This window comes from Acipenser ruthenus, chromosome 47 (genome assembly GCF_902713425.1).
Source record: "Acipenser ruthenus chromosome 47, fAciRut3.2 maternal haplotype, whole genome shotgun sequence".
Taxonomy (NCBI): Eukaryota; Metazoa; Chordata; class Actinopteri; order Acipenseriformes; family Acipenseridae; genus Acipenser; species Acipenser ruthenus.
In genome coordinates this window covers 7,030,471-7,049,131 of record NC_081235.1, presented here as the reverse complement: position 1 = coordinate 7,049,131, position 18,661 = coordinate 7,030,471, and the positions used below count along the sequence as shown (strand labels likewise).

At 41.8% G+C, this 18,661-nt stretch overlaps 3 protein-coding genes across 4 annotated transcripts; 2 read left to right on the top strand and 1 right to left on the bottom strand.

Annotated features, from left to right (window-relative positions):
* Positions 1-412: 412 nt before the first annotated feature.
* On the top strand, positions 413-10,613 carry LOC117401448 (calcium homeostasis endoplasmic reticulum protein). Of its 2 annotated transcripts, XM_059013889.1 has the most exons (19): positions 413-580; positions 1,535-1,708; positions 1,947-1,985; positions 2,347-2,504; positions 2,968-3,105; positions 3,517-3,668; positions 4,117-4,228; positions 4,316-4,405; positions 4,731-4,935; positions 5,315-5,499; positions 6,256-6,682; positions 7,192-7,433; positions 7,791-7,924; positions 8,273-8,359; positions 8,533-8,685; positions 8,894-9,016; positions 9,212-9,306; positions 9,509-9,694; positions 10,191-10,613. In XM_059013889.1, the coding sequence occupies exons 1-19, from the start codon at positions 556-558 to the stop codon at positions 10,232-10,234; spliced, it is 2,769 nt and encodes a 922-aa protein (XP_058869872.1). In that variant the 5' UTR covers positions 413-555; the 3' UTR covers positions 10,235-10,613. The 2 variants fall into 2 exon arrangements, with proteins under 2 accessions (XP_058869872.1, XP_058869873.1); XM_059013890.1 differs by lacking the exon at positions 1,947-1,985.
* LOC117966239 (uncharacterized protein C19orf44-like) lies at positions 10,393-15,711 on the bottom strand. The gene is made up of 9 exons (XM_034911974.2): positions 15,583-15,711; positions 15,051-15,159; positions 14,041-14,727; positions 13,320-13,611; positions 12,648-12,733; positions 12,077-12,575; positions 11,814-11,903; positions 11,512-11,678; positions 10,393-11,287 (listed from the first exon to the last, which is right to left on the bottom strand). Exons 2-9 carry the CDS (start codon positions 15,156-15,158, stop codon positions 11,198-11,200), a joined length of 2,019 nt encoding a protein of 672 aa, XP_034767865.2. The 5' UTR covers position 15,159; positions 15,583-15,711; the 3' UTR covers positions 10,393-11,197.
* Positions 15,712-16,222: 511 nt separating this feature from the next.
* On the top strand, positions 16,223-18,375 carry LOC117401501 (endonuclease domain-containing 1 protein-like). Its single transcript, XM_059013892.1, has 2 exons — positions 16,223-16,652; positions 17,336-18,375. The coding sequence occupies exons 1-2, from the start codon at positions 16,341-16,343 to the stop codon at positions 17,936-17,938; spliced, it is 915 nt and encodes a 304-aa protein (XP_058869875.1). The 5' UTR covers positions 16,223-16,340; the 3' UTR covers positions 17,939-18,375.
* Positions 18,376-18,661: the final 286 nt, after the last annotated feature.

Genomic DNA, 18,661 nt, shown 5'->3' with positions numbered 1-18,661 from the left:
TCTCACATTTCATTGAAGTGTCGGTCCTTGTGCATTAATTATTAATCTGACCTTGACATCACATTTTACATGAAACGGCACTGTGTATTATTATTATTATTATTTATTTCTTAGCAGACGCCCTTATCCAGGGCGACTTACAATCGCAAGCAAATACAAATACATTCAAGTGTTACAATATAAGTCATACAATAAGAACAAGAATTTACATTCTTATCCACGTAACAAACAGAAAGCAAATCATACAACCAGTGTGTGATTACTTAATATGTACACAGTATTTACACAAAGTGAAAAATAAGTGACTATAGGGTTCTTTATTTTCCCTAATAACAACAATATAATCACAGTGCCACGATCCAACAGTCTTTTTTTTATTTGCTGAGAAACATCCTGTCCGGTAGGGGGCAGCAGTAAACTTTAGTAGCCTTTTCTTTTTATTTCAGTCGTAAAAAAAAGTAAATTGTGGGTCGTTAGCGGACGGTTTTCGATTTTGTAGATAAACTATCGATATTTTACAGTGAAAGACATTTCTGAATCCTGGCTTAAGCAGCAATGGAGGTGCCAGCGCCCCCGGAGGGTAGGTATTGAAAACATGAGCTCGACAGAATGCTTTTAACTAACGTGCGTGTTGCTGGACCTGTGCCTGTCTGCTCTGCACACAATGTCGTGGGCCCGTTCACCAGGATCACTCACGCTTACTACAGTGTGTGTATTGAAATTTGCACTGTCTGTTATTTATTTGGTGTTGCCGTAGAGCGCTGTCTGAACGCCAATGTTTAACGCTGTGAGTTAATGACATCAAACACTTACCACATGCGCAACCGTGCCTCGTCTTTATTGTGACTACGTATTGAAACAGCGAGTACTGTTTGTCCAAATGTCTCGTGTGTCTGCCTATATATCAGTTAGTCCTTTTTCATATTGAAATGTGTCATTAAATCATATTGCTGTCCAACCTGCCCTGCGTGTTTTGTGGTTGCTCATTGCGCTGTTGGAGTACATGTTAGCATGTTGTATTGAATATAACAGCACAGCAATGGACCGTTCCGACATGAGCGTTTTATACAGGGGTCCTAATAACCGCTGCACAGGAAGTGAAGCTGCTGTGTGATGGCAGGTTGAACGGACTTCACCATAGCCACACAGTCTGGAAAACCAAACTACCTCCAGAACATAATAATGGCTTGTGGGAATATTGTTTAATGGTGAGAGTTGAGAAAGTTATACATTACCCCAGGGGTCGAAGTAAGACTCCCATTGCATAGCATTGTGATCAATTCAGGGTTTTACTATGAGTTTAATAAGGCACAGCTGAGATTGTTGCCTGTGCACTGGGGCTAATCAAGCTCGTAGTAAAACCTGGAATGGGTGAAACTGCCATGCAGTAGGAGTCTAATTTCCACCCCTGTTACCCTAGTAGATTTAGTTAAAAGCTGGTGATAGGCAGGTGCCACTGCAGTACATGCATGTTTTTTTGTGTGTTATTTTTTTGCAACCATTTCTTCACATTTTCTCCTAATTCTGTTTACAGATCAGGAGCTGAGGAATGTCATTGACAAGCTTGCTCAGTTCGTGGCTCGCAATGGGCCTGAATTTGAGAAGATGACTATGGAGAAGCAGAAAGAGAACCCCAAATTCTCTTTCCTTTTCGGAGGGGAATTTTTCAACTACTACAGATACAAACTTGCCTTCGAGCAACAGCCACGTACGTTTATATAAAAAATACAAATGTCCTCTAAAACTGTACAGTACAGTGTACAACTCTGTCCAGTCCAACTACATTATATAGATTCAGGGCTAAAGCAGAACTGGCAGTATGGCAAATGTAATTCAAACAATACTGTTCCAGAATTTCATGACCAATTCAGAAAGAGAGCCTCTCCCTGCTAATCTTTTTTCTTACTATAGTGTACTGTATTAAAGGTGTCTTTTTCCCCCTATAGATTCTACTACACACGATTGTGAAGAGTATAAGTTGGAAGGTATTTATTAGAATGTTATGTTATTTAGCAATTATATTTTCAAACTCTCAGCAATGGGAAAGCCTCCCCTGTTATTTTTCATATTTATTTTGTCGATGACTGGCAAAAGCTGCAGGCTTGATCTGCAGTAGAGGGAGAGCTGCCTCCAAAACTGAATTGAAAACCGAAAGATAACTGCTGAGGCAAATAGTATAAACGCAATGAAACCTTCCTCTACTATAGTAATAAAGTTACGTTGCCTGTGTGTACCTTGCATTAGTGACTTTTTGTTTTCATGTCTTGATTTCTGTATGATTGTCTGAAAGCGATGTGTTTTTGCAGTAAGCATTATGTTCTCAATGAATTTGTTTTTCACCCCCAGTGCATTGTAAGCAGCAGGATGCTCCAGACCCCCAGCCCCCATTGCAGACCATGGCTCCTCCGCCCATTGCAGCAGCCTCTCCATCCCTGGAAGAGCTCATCCAGCAGAGCCAGTGGAACCTGCAGCAACAAGAGCAGCATCTGCACACCCTCCGACAGGTAGGGCATTCCCAATCTAGGATGTCTGTACCTGGCTATAGTGCAACATTACTGCACACACAACGCTTATATTGGAGCTGAGCCAGGGAAGAGCTCCCTGATATAACTTCAGCCTGTATTAAGAACCTGTTTTAAGCCACCTGATTACGTGATTTAAGTGCCGTTGCCCTCATTTGAGGACAGGCTACTTTGTCATTTCTTTGGGGAGCATTTTTAACTGTCATCTACCCGTTACTTAAATGTTCTCTTTAACTATGTTGTTATGATAACTTGCTCTAATTTTGTTAACCGCAAAAGTTAAGTCTACATGTAATGGAAGCAAATTACATAAGTACAGTTTGTATTCGCGCAGATTTTGCATAGCCAGTTGCATTGCAAAGCTGACGGGGAACACGGCGTTTTGATAAATTAGAAGGAACAGTTCTTTGAATTATGCGGCTTGTATCCCCCCCCTCCCCTCCAGGAACAAGTGAGCGCAGCGATTGTCCTGGCGACAGAGCAGCAGACACAGAAACTGCTGCTGGAGACTCAGCTGGACATGAGTGAATTCGACAGCTTGCTGCAGCCAATCATTGACACCTGCACTAAAGATGCTATTTCAGTAAGTACTAGGTGAAGCATTGGGGGGCGGCATTCTCCGTTACCATTTCTTTGAGAATCACCTACAGCAGGAGATTAAAAAAAAAATATATATATATGTATATATTTTTCTTATCACTTTGGGTTAATAGTGCTGACATGAAATATTCACTTAATTTCGCTTTTTATTAAAAATCTGCAAAATATATACATGCTGCAGAATTACTGAATATAGTTTATACAGTTTACATGCGCAAACATTTGTTACTTTAAATACGCCCGCAGCGAGACATCCGCAAAATGAAGCTGCTGCAGATATGTCTAGTTTTTACAGTAATTTAAATAGCCGCACCCTATCCTAATACCCCGAGCCAAGGGGGTTGTGTTTCAGCTTGGGATCCTAACGCGTGTGTTTCTTGTCTTCTCTTGTAAGGCTGGAAAGAACTGGATGTTTAACAACGCGAAGACTCCGCAGCACTGCGAGCTGATGGTTGGGCACCTCCGCAACCGCATCACAGTGGAGGGGGCGCACTTCGAGCTTCGCCTGCATCTCATCTATCTCATGAATGACGTTCTGCATCACTGGTGAGGACCCGTGCATTGTGCATTTTACAGGATGCATGCACTGGGGGGTAGCCATGCAACCACTGGCATTGGCCTTTTGTAAAGGTGTTTTTTATCTGGTCAGATTTACTTGCTATTAAAACATTTCATGATTATTTATTTGGCAGACACCTTTATCCAAGGCGACTTACAAGGGTTACAATGCAGAACAATATTTAAATACAGTATAGTGCAAATTATGTGACTAAAATACAGCATAAGATAAGATGCAGCAAGTTAGAATTAAAACCAAATACATATATAAACAATGACATAATAGTAATGTAATAGTGCAAGGATAGTACTTCAGCTGAGAATCCAGTAATAATTCATTTTCAGGGACTTGCTAACAAATCTGCTTTGGCTGGTAAAAGCAGATCAGTACAGTTTTGTTGTACAGTACTTGGTTCCCGATTATTTCTTTAACTAGCCAGAGGAAGCAGCAGCGAGACCTCCTTGCAGCCCTGCAGAAGGTGGTGGTTCCCATCTATTGCACCAGCTTCCTGGCAGTAGAAGTGGACAAGCAGCAGAAAATTGCAAGAGTAAGTTGTTTTTCATTTTTTATATATATAGTGTGTGTGTGTGAAACAGATTTCTATTTTTTCATGACCTGTTTTCTTTCTGTTCAGCTCTTGCATCTCTGGGAAAAGAACGGTTACTTTGACGAGGCTACAATCCAGCAGCTGCAGAGTCCAGCTTTGGGACTGGGACAGTACCAGGTGAGTCACATGATCTGCTGCAGAGTCCAGCTCTGGGACTGGGACAGTACCAGGTGAGTCACATGATCTGCTGCAGAGTCCAGCTCTGGGACTGGGGCACTACCAGGTGAGTCATGTGATCCACATACAACAGCGCCTTCAGAACAACCACCTGCTGGGTTCAGTTTCTTGTGTTGGCGTATGCAGGTCTGTAGACCTGAAACATTATCCTACTGGATGTGCATAGTTTTGCTAAATCAGTATATTAGTGGACTAGATTATACTTCAACAGGAGAATCCATTTATTTATTTCACTTTTTTAACTGTGTTTTTTTTCTCACTGCAGGCTTCAGTAATCACTGAGTATGCTGCAGTCGTGCAGCCTGTTCAGCTGGCCTTTCAGCAGCAGATTCAGACTCTGAAAACGCAGCATGAAGAGTTTGTTAGCAGTATAAAGCAGCAGCAGGTGGTGGTGGCGGCTGCGCAGCTGGGAGTAGCGGAGAGCGAGGGGAGACCTTCCACTCCAGGATCTGCTGCAGCAAGGCAACCAGGTGAGCCGCCCCTGTTACCTGTCAATAACCCTGATACCTGTCAATAATCGCTTGGGCTTGTCGGCCCACTAGGAAAAACCTTCGCTTCATTTTCTACTATTAATGTTGCAAAATGAGTAAAAAAAAACACACAAGAACTGAGAAACAAATAACAGAAGTTTCTAGTTTATTTCTAGATTTCTAACTTTAACATGTGTGTGTTTGTACAAATAACACTTTGGAGTAAAACAAACAATAAAAAGCTTTAAAAGTCCAAACTTTTCCATGCATTCCCTAGAACACACTTGAAAACGGTGCCTGCAGCTGGGGTTTTATAGAGAAATGTTTTGAAAAAGAGTAAATGGAAGGAATCCTTCTCAAGCTTGTTGAATTTCCTCAGGTGATGCCAAAGCAGCCCTGCCGCTTTCTGGGGAGTACGATGCTGCCGAGGCTGGGGCGCAGGATCCAGGAGCTGCACCCACAGCCGCCCGAGCGCCCGGCGATCCCATACCCACGTCCAAGCCAAACTGGTTCGACCCTCCGCACGGCATTGCAGCCTGGGGACCGCAGCAGCAGCCACAGCCGGTACCTGCTGCACACCTTCTAAAGCACAACCTATTACTGTACCAGAATGAAGCGTGTAGAGTTTTCTCTTACTGTCTTTAGGTCCACTACAGCCCATTATACTGATGAAGACACTAGCTGATACAGCTGTCTGCTTGTTTCTTATTGAACCACTGTTGGTCCACAAACACAGTTGTTGTTATTATTATTATATTTTTTAATTAAGAATGGGCACAGTTTATTTAATTTTAGGAGCACTTTATTTATTTTATTTTTTGATCTGTGAAATAATTAGGTCTGGTTGTGCAGGTATAAAGTGACAGTAGTTGTTGATCCTTAACTGTAAATATTATTATTATTATTATTATTATTATTATTATTATTATTATTATTATTATTATTATTATTATTATTTATTAGCAGACACCCTTATCCAGGGCAACTTACAATTGTTACAAGATATCACATTATTTTTTACATACAATTACATTATTTTGTACACATTATTTTTACATACAATTACCCATTTATACAGTTGGGTTTTTACTGGAGCAATCTAGGTAAGGCACCTTGCTCAAGGGTACAGCAGCAGTGTCCCCTACCTGGAATTGAACCCACGACCCTCCGGTCAAGAGTCCAGAGCCCTAACCACTATTCCACACTGCTCAATATAATACTAAAATACATTTTACAGTACTAAGATCCATGTGAAAAACAAAGTGCTTTGGGTTTTGGGATACAATACAAATGATGCTTTTATTTTTTTTTTTCCCCAAGCCGTTTGAGCAGCCTCCATTCCCGCCTTCCCAGGCCCCCCCACCATGCCCTCCGTGGAACAGCCACGAGGGGCTGTGGAACGAGCAGCGAGACCCCAACTGGAACAGCCAGCGTGAGGCCACACCCTGGAGCAGCCAGTCCGACTCCAGCTGGAGCAACCAGTACGATACCCCCTGGAGCAACCAGCCGGACCAGCCGCCCTGGGGGCAGCGGGAAGCCCCCTTCCGAATGCAGCGCCCCCAGCACTTCCGAGGCCCCTTTCCACCCCACCAGCAGCCCCCCCAGTTCAACCAGCCGCCCCATCCGCACAACTTCACCCGCTTCCCACCGCGCTTCATGCAGGACGACTTCCCTCCCCGCCATCACTTCGACAGGCCCCCCTACCCCCCGCATCGCTTCGACTACCCACAGGGAGACTTCCCTGGAGGTAAGGACGCCCCGCCTGCTGGGGACCTTTTTTATGTTAAAGTTATTCTGACACAGACAGAAGTATGGCTTTCACTGCAGTTTTAGCTGTTCCAGGTTTTATTGTGAGCTTAATAATTAGCCACAGTGTATCGGTTATAAGGCTTGTCTTATTGTTGGTCACTGCAATTTACTACAATTTAATACAATTGTGTATTTTTGTTTTTCTCCCCCCCCCAAAAAAGTTGGAAAGTCCAGGTCATTGTCCCTCCATCTGATGACGATCCATTCCGTTCTGTCACAATCCTGTATGCTCTTCACGTTTGCTTCCAAATCTGAACACCATCATCTGCAAATAGTCAGAACAGTATTATTTATATATGGACTCATATTCAGAGAGTGCACACATACACCTTAACATGACTAAGTGACGTGCCATTCTGGAACTAATCTCTCTGCAGGGAAAAAGGTGCTAATTGGTAAACACTAGATTCTTTAACCAACAGCCCTCTCCTCTTATTTCCATCTCAGAACTGGGTCCACCGCACCATCACCCTGGACACCGAATCCCTCCCCCAGGGATTGGAGAGCACCCCCCCTGGGGCGGGCCCACGCACCCCGACTTCGGGGGGCCGCCGCCCCACGGGTTTAATGGGCAGCCTCCTCACATGAGGCGCCAGGGCCCTGCTCATGTGAACCACGATGACCCCAGCTTGGTGCCCAACGTTCCCTACTTTGATCTGCCAGCTGGGCTGATGGCTCCACTTGTAAAGGTAGGCAGGGTTGTGCTCATAGTTAGAACATGAAAAGGTTGGGAATGAGAAACGGCCATTCGGCCCATCTAGGCTCGTCCCTAGTTAGCACACCATTCTCTCCTACTGGGGGGGAACTCATTTAAAAGAACAGAATCTAGTGTTTTTTTAAATGTTCCCAGTGTTTTAGATGCTTCACCCGGTAGGCTATTCCATGCATTTATAACTCTGTGTAAAAAAAGTGATTCCTACCTTCTGTTCTAAACTTACTTTTACTCGGCTTCCACTAATGCCCTCTTGTTGTTCCGTCTGCGCTAAATTTGAAGTCTTGTCTTGGGTTAACAGGATGACTTGCACATCCCTTTTCTTTTTGACCAGCTTGAAGATCATGATTACAAGTCCTTGGATCCCAAAGATATCCGCCTGCCACCGCCCATGCCCCCCAGTGATCGGCTCCTAGCTGCTGTCGAGGCATTCTACAGCCCCCCATCGCACGACAGACCAAGGAACAGGTAACGCCACTGAAACATTGCAGAGCAATGACATTCAAAGCAGGTGCTGTGTGGGTTGTGGTGTAGCGTTTCAGCCTTGCAGGTTACAGGCTCAGTAAGTGGAAAACCTAAAATCCTATTAACCAAGTATAGTTTTTAAAACAAATGTTTAAATTACAAATGCATTCCTTGCTATAAGGGATCATTTTATGTGTGTGTATATATATATATATATATATATATATATATCCAAGCAAAAACTGAATTGAGAAGCTGATACTGCTATGTACAGGCACTAATTTTCCAGATGTAGATTTTACAGTATATGTGATTGTATGTATGAAGTGGTATTGTCCTGTTTTCTTGCAGTGAGGGCTGGGAACAGAACGGCCTTTATGAATTCTTTAGAGCTAAAATGAGAGCGAGAAGGAAAAAGGGGCAGGAAAAACGAAACAGGTAAGATGTGTGCAGATTATAAAGTTCATTTCAGCGAGCTTGAATCTTGCCTGATTTGCTATTGACGGGAGGTCCCCGTGGCATCACAGGGGAACAGCCTTTTATAAATAAGCCTGTCAAGTTTCAAACCCAGCGATCTGCAGCGTAACTGGCCTCCTGTTCTCTCCCCTCAGTGCTCGAGCCAGCCTCTCACACAGCCGATCCCAAAGCCGGGAGAGATCCTCCTCCCAGTCCAGCTCCAGATCTTCCAAGTCCTCACGCTCCTCCTCTGGATCTCGCTCCCGATCCCGTTCTCGCTCCCGATCCTACTCCCGCTCGCGATCCAGGTAAGGATGTGCCGCCCGATTTATTGATTCGTACACCCTGAAGGTGTTCTTCTGGCTGCAACAGTTTACAGCTAACTTTAACGTACAAGCTAGACCTACAAGACAGCTTCAGCTTTTAGTACGCTTTTTATTTAAGATGCTACAGCAACGTGCTGTTGCGGGTAGACGTGTTTGTTACTGAATGTATTTGTTTTGTTTTGAATTGCAGGAGCAGGAGTGGCTCCCGATCCTCCCGCAGCGGCTCTCAATCCAGATCTGGGTCTCGTTCTCGGTCCCACTCTCCAGAGAAGAAGAAGAAGAGGAGGTCCAAGTCACGCAGTCCAACTCCACCGTAAGCAGCTGAGAAGTTTTGAATGATTTTAAGCTCCATACATTCCAGAAAGCGTGAAAGGGGGCAGGTAGACCTGATGTGCCTTTTCTTTGTTGTTTTTAAAGTTCTGGATGAATCAAGCCTTTCTCTAGTATGCATGTCCTTGATCTGTATTTGCACCCGGCCATTAAGTTGTGTTTTTTATTCATTTTATAGTTCCACCTCTGGCCTTGGTGCTGCTCCTGCCCCCATAATACCAGATCAGAGGCTGGGAGAAGAGAACAAAGGACACCAGATGTTGATGAAGATGGGTAAGGATTCATACTCCTCGATTTTGTTTTGAGAATTGCTTATTGTGCAGAAACATAGTATGGACAAATGGTGGGAATAATTCCTGTGGCTTTTGATTTGGGATTTGGTTTTATTTACTAATGAGATCATTAGATTGGAGTGTTGTTGGAAAGCAGTTTCTGATTGGATTGTAATTATTATTTATTTTCATTGTGATTCTAGGCTGGAGTGGTTCTGGTGGGCTGGGGGTCAAGGAGCAAGGAATCCAGGACCCAATTAAAGGAGGAGATGTGCGGGACAAATGGGACCAGTACAAAGGAGTGGGGGTGACCCTCGACGATCCTTATGAGAACTACAGAAGAAACAAAAGCTATTCATTCATTGCACGGATGAAGGCAAGGGATGAAGGTAAAAGAGTAGTTTTCATTTGTGTTTGAAGACGAGCTAGGGGCCAGACTTCCACGCATTAATGTGCTATCTAAATCTAATTATCAGTGGTCCCCTTTTAGGTTTGCTGAAGATCTATCTGTTCTTTGCTTGAGGGGGGTTTATAGATAACAAAAGGAACTGGTTGTGTTGCTTTGGAGAAGAAGAAAATTGCTTTAAAAAAACATGTCAAACATTCTGAGCAGTCTCTTTTTAGCCTTCCTTAGTTGTGTATGCTTACAACACAGTCTATTTCTGCCCAACAAAGAAACTTAGAATAAGCCATAAACCTCTTTTTATATTAGCAGTTTGAGGCTTGCCGCCTTGTTAACTAGTTAGCCACTCAAGTATATAAATGTCACTGATAGAGCTGACCTGTTACGTGTTTGTTTTTCTCACTAGCTGTTAAATGCGTGTTGTTTTGAGATGTGAAAGTAATTGTGTTGTGTGTGTTTTTGTTTTTTTTTCCCTAACGTAGTTCCAGTGCCCCAGGATCCTCCAGACCCCCCGCCCCAGGAGTAGCAGTGACCTCTTGAACTCAGCGACCGGGTCACACACATGCTCTGTTCAGCGTTCACAAAGAATGGCCTTTTTCTGTTGTTTACTAAACACAAACATCTGTTTTTAGAAAATGTTTCCCTACAGGAAGCTGAGAATAATGTTTCTTCTTGTTGAGTCCCCTTGCCACCCCCCAGATTTTAGAAAGGGCGTACTAAGAAAAATTGTAAAAATAGACAGACAAATGTGTTGTGTGTTATTTTTTATATATACAGTATAATACTGATGTATTACTTTACCATTGACTCCGTTTGAACAAGTTACATAAAACATTTTGGGCCACTTTTTGTTTAGGTAACTGAGATTTATTGTCTGTTAACTATAAAAGCCAACTTGAATCAAAGAGACTGTGATTTTTTTGATTTTATGTTTCTTGTTGCAGTTCACGTTACTGTCACAGGATGCAAATAACTCTTCCTTTTTCCATGGGACATGTGTTGCATTTTCAGTTCATCTAGATTGATACTGGATTGGTACATATAAAAATTATGGCAAATATTTTTTTCACATTTCAAAGCTGGAGTCATCATTCTTTGGTGTATTTTTAGTACAAAATTAAAATCTTCAAACACCTTATTTACATGGCAGTAATCTTTAAAAAAAGCAAACACATTCATGAGCACCTAAAGTAACTTTATGAAACTTTAAAAAAAAAAAAAAAAAAAAAACACCTTTAAATTTGGGCCACGGCAAACACCATAAATGTCAATTTTGGACCCATTTTTTATTTTTTTAAATCTAAAATCTTAATTTCAGGTAAACACAGTTCTTTATACATTTATTTGGTTAGAATACATCAGCCATATACTTTTCTGTTTTGTTCCACAGCATTGTCTGTTATAAGATGAGTACGTTTGCCGTTCACTTTCGAAATCAAAATAAATCTCCGAGGCTGTTTCCATTTCTTCTGTAGCGTCCTGCTTGCGTTCAGATGTAATGATACTCCCTCATATCCTGAAGCACCTCTTCCAAAGCCTCTTCCATAGTTAGAGGTGGAGGCTTGCAATTACGTATAAACTATTAAAACAAGAAATTGCAAATCTCAAGTTAGACGCATGCATTCACTTCATACCTCTGGACAGTAACATTAAACAACCGTGTATTGGGTTTAAAATCCTATGAAAATGTGAATATACTAAAATAAAGTTAAATACACCCCTGAAACCCTGACTTCTTGTAGTGTGTTTAGTGGCAGTACAGTTGAGATCTCGGTGTATGCGAACCCCCTCCCATTCACTTGCCTCTTTAGTATCCTCTAACGTTGTATAGTGGTAGTTTTCTGGTCCAAGTGATTCAAGAAGAGAAGTGTGAAGATACCGGCTGGTCTCTGCAAATTGCCTCGTCAAAGCCAACTGCTGCTTCAGCATGTCGTTTAAAGCAAACACTGCAGGACTGTAGGCTGTGAGAGCTGGAGGGAAAAAAATAAATCATCTGATCGTCACCAGTGTCTGAAGAATCGGTGACCACACAACCTTGTCTTCCTCTATATCATGGCATTAAAGTCAGATTTTAAAATATTTAAATCTACATAATCTTATTTTACCTTCTAGCGCATCAGCGCCAACAACATGGCTTGCAATGGGAGTTGGATCCACATACGTTGCTCCAATCGATGGACCCAATACTGCCATACCTTACAGAGACAGAAGAGGTGTGGTGAACATGGTTAATGCCTACTAGAAACACTGCATTTTATTTAAACAAAATAAGAAAATAAAGCTAATGCACCGAGGGACAAAAGGAGACTTAGTACTGCATATTAAAACTACCCATGTGGGTATGAAGAATTTAAAGAATGTTACCAACCGTTGGACCAGTTGTAGGCTAATCCAGTGGCTTGCGTCTGCACTCCTGCCTCTTTGACAGCCCTGTGCTTGCTCGATCTCCCTTTGCGAGGGGTTGGCGTGAGTGTGCCAGACGGAGATGGACTTGAATATGTGGAAGCCCTTGAGTACGAGGAGTCAGTGCTGGTGCGACCCCCTTCCGTTCTGCCTGGGTACGACCAGGAGGGATCCGATTCTGTGTGCTCTCTCTTCCTAGCCCTCTCCTCGGCTGAGTACCCAGACTGTTCGCTCCACGCCTCTCTTTGAGATCTTCCAGACACTTCCTGGACCATGCTGGCTGGAGACTCGTTGTTTAGACGTTCTGAGATTTCACCAATTGTCTTTTCGGAGACTGTCTGGATCTCGCTCTCAAAGTCGCTCTCGTATTCAGCAGTGCCATCCACCTGATTCAGATTTGCTGGCTGAGAAAAGCCCTGTGGTCCTTTGCTGTCTGTAGTGTTAATGGTCTTGCTGGATTTTGTCTGGGAGATGAAAAGTACAGTTACTTTTTGTTTACACAAGAATAATTATGACCAGATGTTCATTTACTGTACCTTTTCCTGTCTTTCTTCTGGTGTCTCTGTTTCTCCCAATATTGCCGGTACAAGGTCCTCAAAGGTCATAATATTTAGTTTGAAATCTGAAAACCATCCCAGTAATATAAAATGGTTAAATATTTCTGATACCGCAGCGATAAAGATAATTCCTAAAACAATTATTGCTTAATTCTATGAAATATGTAAAAACTACGGGACACCCTGCATTGTTATAAAGCCAAATTCTGAATGAATGTTACCTTTTATATTGGATTTTGATTGGATTGGCCAAGCTATCCACATTTAATGCAGAAGAAGAACAAATAATTAAAAAACAAAAACATGCATGCCAGACAATCACCATACAAGTTGTAACTAGAGAGTATTCTTACAAAACTATACAGCACCAGTATGGCTTACTGTACCATACACTTGGGAATGCTTGCATGGCGATAAAACCCAGTATCACTACAATTACTTAACTGGGAAAAGTACCAATTCAGTCACTTCACTGTTGCACTACAGCCCTATACTCTTAGTCTGCTACATCCAGCCACAAAAGCAATTTGCCTGCAAAAGTGCAAACTACCAAATGGGGTAGTAGTTGCATGCTAAGTTGACACCACCTAGCTCATTTTACCATGACCACAGCCTAAACTCCTCTCCCTAGTCTATCATGACCACGCTTACCATCTGAGCCATCGCTTCTCTCACTGATCACACCCTCAGACTCCAGCACGCTAGGGAACAGCTCCTCCACAGATTTCACATCACTCCTCAGGGACAGGGAAGAGGACGATCTCTTAATGAACTTCATTCTCGGAGACAACATCCTCCTGGGGGAGAGGCCTCTGGGAGGGGAGGGGGTTCTGGAGACAGTCCTGAGTGGGGATCGACGAGGGGAGGGGGTCCTGGAAAGGGGGCTGCTTCTGGGTGGGGAAGGAGATCTTGGCTGTGTCTTTCGATCGCTCTTCAAGAAAGACTAAAAAACAAAACACAGTAAGGTGCATCAGTGTTTTGTCATTAGCCAACACAGCCAGAATACAGAACCTGAAAATAAATATTATACAACAAAGCACATGCACAGTATTGATGACATCAGCGATTTACACGTTAATATTTACACTTAATCACTGATTTATAGATAATAAAGAAGAACATTTGCTACAGGATTTTTGTACTTTTCATTATTTTTTCCATAGCAACAGACAACTATTATACGGCAAAGATCATAGGAGAAGATCTCAAGCTGTCAGCTTTGCTTAGCTTCTGTGGAGAGCAGCAATGACACTAATTCAAGCAGCAGTTTCATCTACTGTTAAAACAGGAATGGCAAATTAGCCCAATACCACTGCCATTTAACTCGCACCTTGCGCTCCAACACACACACACACACACACACACAATATACCTTTCTGGCAGGTGCTGGGCTCTCTCTGGAAGCTGGTCTCTCTTGTTTAATGAAGCTCTCCTCTGACATTACCGCTGAGCTGCCTAACAGCTTCTTCATATCCTCCTCATCACTGTCCACAGTGACTTGTTTACGCGTCAGTTTGGGGTGCGACTTCTGAAGGCCTCCTGCAGTCTGTTCAACTTGTGCAGGGTCCGGTCCTTTAGAGTCTGGAGGCTTTCTCTTGAGAAACCTGCTGCTGCCCCGGGTGCTGTGATCGCTGCTGGACTGGACAGAGAAGGGCTTTTCATCTGAAGCCCATAGATCGGCGTCCGGGTCTGCATGGTCCCTGGCTCGCCTTCTGTTCATGATTTTATTCTCTATGAGAGCCAGTCTGTTCAGAGCTGCACTGGTGGAGCCTCTCTGCGTGGACGCAGCCTTTGGAGCAGTTGGGTTTGTTTTACTTGATGTTTTACTCATTGTTGGGGACTGGCTTCCTTTGACAGACTGGGACGCTTTTTTTAAAAACCTGCTTTCCACCACAGTCTTTTCACGGTCGTCTTCTCTGTGCGTTGTCTTGCTTTTGACAATTCGGTTCTCCTTCATTTCGCTGTCCGTGTCTTCCATTGAAAGATCGCTCAGGTCCTGAAATGGAGTCTGGCTGACTTTTAAAGCGTTCGTTTTTTTCGTCAGTGCATCCATGTACTCCTGGTTCACAAACAGTAAAATTTGTCTTTAATCCCTTAAAAAAAACTTTAGCACTGTAATTTTGCCACAGTTATATGCATTTACTATAGTTTAACACCATTTGCTATATACAGACCCCCTTGTAAATGAGGCCTCGGTCTCAATGGGTAAACCTCCTGTTTAAATAATAAATAAATAAATATGTTCTAAATGGTTTTATTGAACCGATTAAGCATTCAGTTATACGTGATTTGTTTAATTTCATCAACAGCTACAGGGTGAGCAGCAATGGGGCACTCCTGGTGTAGTTGTCATGTTTAGTAAGTAATGAACAGTAGCGCTACCTGAAACTCATCCTTGGACTCGTTTGTGGCGCTGGATACTCGCTTTCCGCGGAGCTGCGTCTGCGCTCTCGCCAGAGCCGAGCTTCTCGAATCACTGCGATTCCACATACTTTGAAATAAAACTGAAATGTTTAATCGTGACCAAATACACCGGTGAAAATAAAGTCTACAAGCAGATTAACATCTACACCCTTTTGGACACAACTGGTAAATGTAAAGTTTCAATGATTTCTACATGTTCAAGACTAGCCAGTCTTTAAAGTACTGAGCATCAACAAAAACGCATCACTTATATTTGAGCATCAACAAAAACGCATCACTTATATTTGAGCATCAAAAGAAACGTATCATTTATATTTGAGCATCAAAAGAAACGTATCACTTATAAATGGGATACAATTCAGATGTAATCTAAAAATGACAAACTCTTTTTCAGAGCAGGTGCAGTGACTTTTTATTGTGCTGATTAAAAATTGACATCAATTTGCAAAATGATCTGTTTATCGTGGGCTTATTAGGGAAAATACTTTACCTTACAAATCTAAGACCTTCTCCCAGCAGAGTTACTCAGCGTACCAAAACAAGCGTCCTCCTGTTTCTATGGAAAGCGCCCTCCTCTGCCTGTGACGCGCTACGTCATCAATCCGCGACCATGCACGGATATCTTGAAAGACAAACTTAATATTGAAGAACGGTAGAATTCAGAAACGGTGCTTTGCAACGATGCTATATATACTAATTAACAAAGTAACTGCTAATGTTTATTGTAAGAAATTGTAGTTTTATTTTGGCGTCCATGAAAAAATTGTTGTGTACAGTATAGTGGAATGTCTTTATTTTTTAACAACTAAAAAGACTGAGTTAAAACAACAGACTCCTCAAAATTGCATCTGTAAACAAAACAAAAAATGTTTAACAGGGACGAGAAAAAAAAAAAATCTGCTTAGTAGTTAGGGAAAGCCACGTGTTCTGCTCTGTTTGCGTGTATGTATGTTTATGACCCATGACCCATGTTTTAATAAAAGTTGCATATTAAAAACATGTATGTGTCTGGAGTTTTGGGGTATAAATATTACAATAACAGCATTACCAATGACCCACAGTGCCAAGAATTCCATTTACTGTAAATCAGGTTTGTTAAACCAACCAATCAGACCTCTCCATTAGCATGATCATGTGATTTGTGTGAAACGGTCCTGCATTGCAGAGAGCAGCATTGAAACAGAGGGCACTGCAAATCTAAAACCGAGTAAGAAGAGAAAGAATATCCCTCCAGTTGAGATCTGAACCATGCTCTCCTCCTTGATCTGTGGTTTTTTAGCTCTGATCACTTTGTGGTCAGTGAATGCAACTGTTTTGACGTCTGACACATTTCAAAATAGTCCATGCATGAAGTTCTTTTATAAGAGCCAGGAGCTCACTGGATTTGAAGATAGCAATTACGCCAGAATATGCCAGAGTTTCAGGGACAGGTACTATTTTGCATCCCTATACGATAAACAACGACGGATTCCATTGTATTCTGCTTCCTTGTTCAACTATGCAGATCCTTTGGACAAAGAGACTGACATGTCGAATGAACACTGGAAGTATGAGGCACAGGTAGGTTTTGCTTCATTGTATGATCCAGAATGGGCTTTGCACAGTAGGAGAGCACCTTTTCCAGACTTAGTTTCTGTACAAGAACACTAAACTGAATTGAATCTGCTGCTTTCTCCACATTCTTATATTTTAGGACTGGTAGTGGTATTTTGAAGCAAGTGTAAAGTTTATTCACATTTTTCTGAGAGCGATTTCAATGTTAAAAAACTCAGATGAAAAATGTGACCCTTAATTGATCCGATCCCATCTGCAGCTTTAAAAGTTGTTACCTGTTTCATAATATATACCTCTTTTCCACTGTACAAGCCATGTAACTGACGTTACATGCAATGAACGTGCCGAGTCGCGTGTAGGTGATTCGGTATTGAGAGGCGCTGTGACACATGAAAAGTGGAAATACAGTCCCTTAAAAATAGCACTCAAGGCTTAGTTGGTAGTGAATATCGTTTGTTGTTGTCTACACCTCTTTTTATGCAGTCTCGCTGCTAGGTCTCCTGCTATAACCAGTTTTTAAACTGCACTGTAAAAACAAAGGATTGAAAGTATTTGCCGTAGATTTAACAAGGTTTACTATACACTCAATTACATTTAATATGTCATTTCATTTTAGTTTCAGTGCAGTGGGATTGCAATACATTGCCTCTGCAGATTAAGTCACTTAACTGTGTCTGTTTGTATTTCAGCTTCCTTACCCAAGTCAAAATGGAAATATGCAGCAAATAGATAGCAAAGTCAAAGATGATCCAATCGTCAAGCAAAGCCAACCAGTAGAAATTGATTATAATAAACTGTACCAAAAGGTGAAGTATACAAGAGGGCATTTGAATCCTAACAGCTACATGGGCAGTAAATCTAGCAAAGCTTCTACATTCACGGTGACAAATGCTCCACCCCAGCCTCGTGGATTTAATCAGGACCAGTGGAGAAATACAGAAAACAGAATGCTAGGTCTTTTAAATGACAAATGTCACGTTGTGAGCGGAGTCATCCCTTACCAGGATGGGAAGTGGATTCCAGATAATACAGAGCGCAGAGTGGCTGTACCCGAGTTTGTGTGGATGGCTTATTGTTGCCCAGATCAGCAGCCTCCCACTGGTGCAGTATTAGGACACAGCGATGGATCTGAAACAGTGACTATCGGAGAAGGGCCTGACAAGTTACAGTTTAAACCTGTTGAAATAAAAGACATTGAGGTGTGTCAGCTGGAAGCCATATTGCGCTCCAGATTGCAATCTAAAAATCTTATCATCTTTAAAGACGGTTGCAAGCAAGCTTTCATTCATTAAAAGTGTTGGGTGCAAGCAGAAATGTGAAAGTGCTTTGCAAAATTCTTCAAATGAGTGCTTTCAATCCAATGTGTAACCTTCACTGAGATATATTCCTCTAGTACCGCATATAGGAATTGCTGCTTTAGACATCTAGAGGTCTGCAAAATTAAAAATTCAATGGACTCCCACATGATTTGAAGCTGACCTCATGTCTGAAATAATATATATATATATATATATATATATATATATATATATATATATATATATATATATATATATATATATATAAAGATTGATAGGGAAGTCCACAGTAATGGCTATTTTATGCATGTAATAAAAAAGGTTTAAAATGTATTTCATTTAGTTATAACAATGTTATTAATGTGAAGACAACAAAATAAAATACCTTGGCATTGTAAATCATGAATAAATAAAGTGGAAGTGGTTTCAAAGTAGAGCTGTTCTTTTGTCTGTGCCTCGGTGTCACTCTTTCACCCCAGGAAATGTTAAATATAAGATTAATCAGGCCGTGTTGAGCTAATTTTATTCGAGGGAGATGCAAAATAGAATTTGAGCCACACACCCTTGCTGCTTTCCTGGCAATCCCTCTGTGTGTAGAAGTCACACCTCAAAAATCTCAACCCCAGTGCCATGTGTCACACAACCTGTCTAATTAAACCTGACTGTGTATTATTAAGGTTTATACCATATCATCCCATACAAATTTCATTTATATAG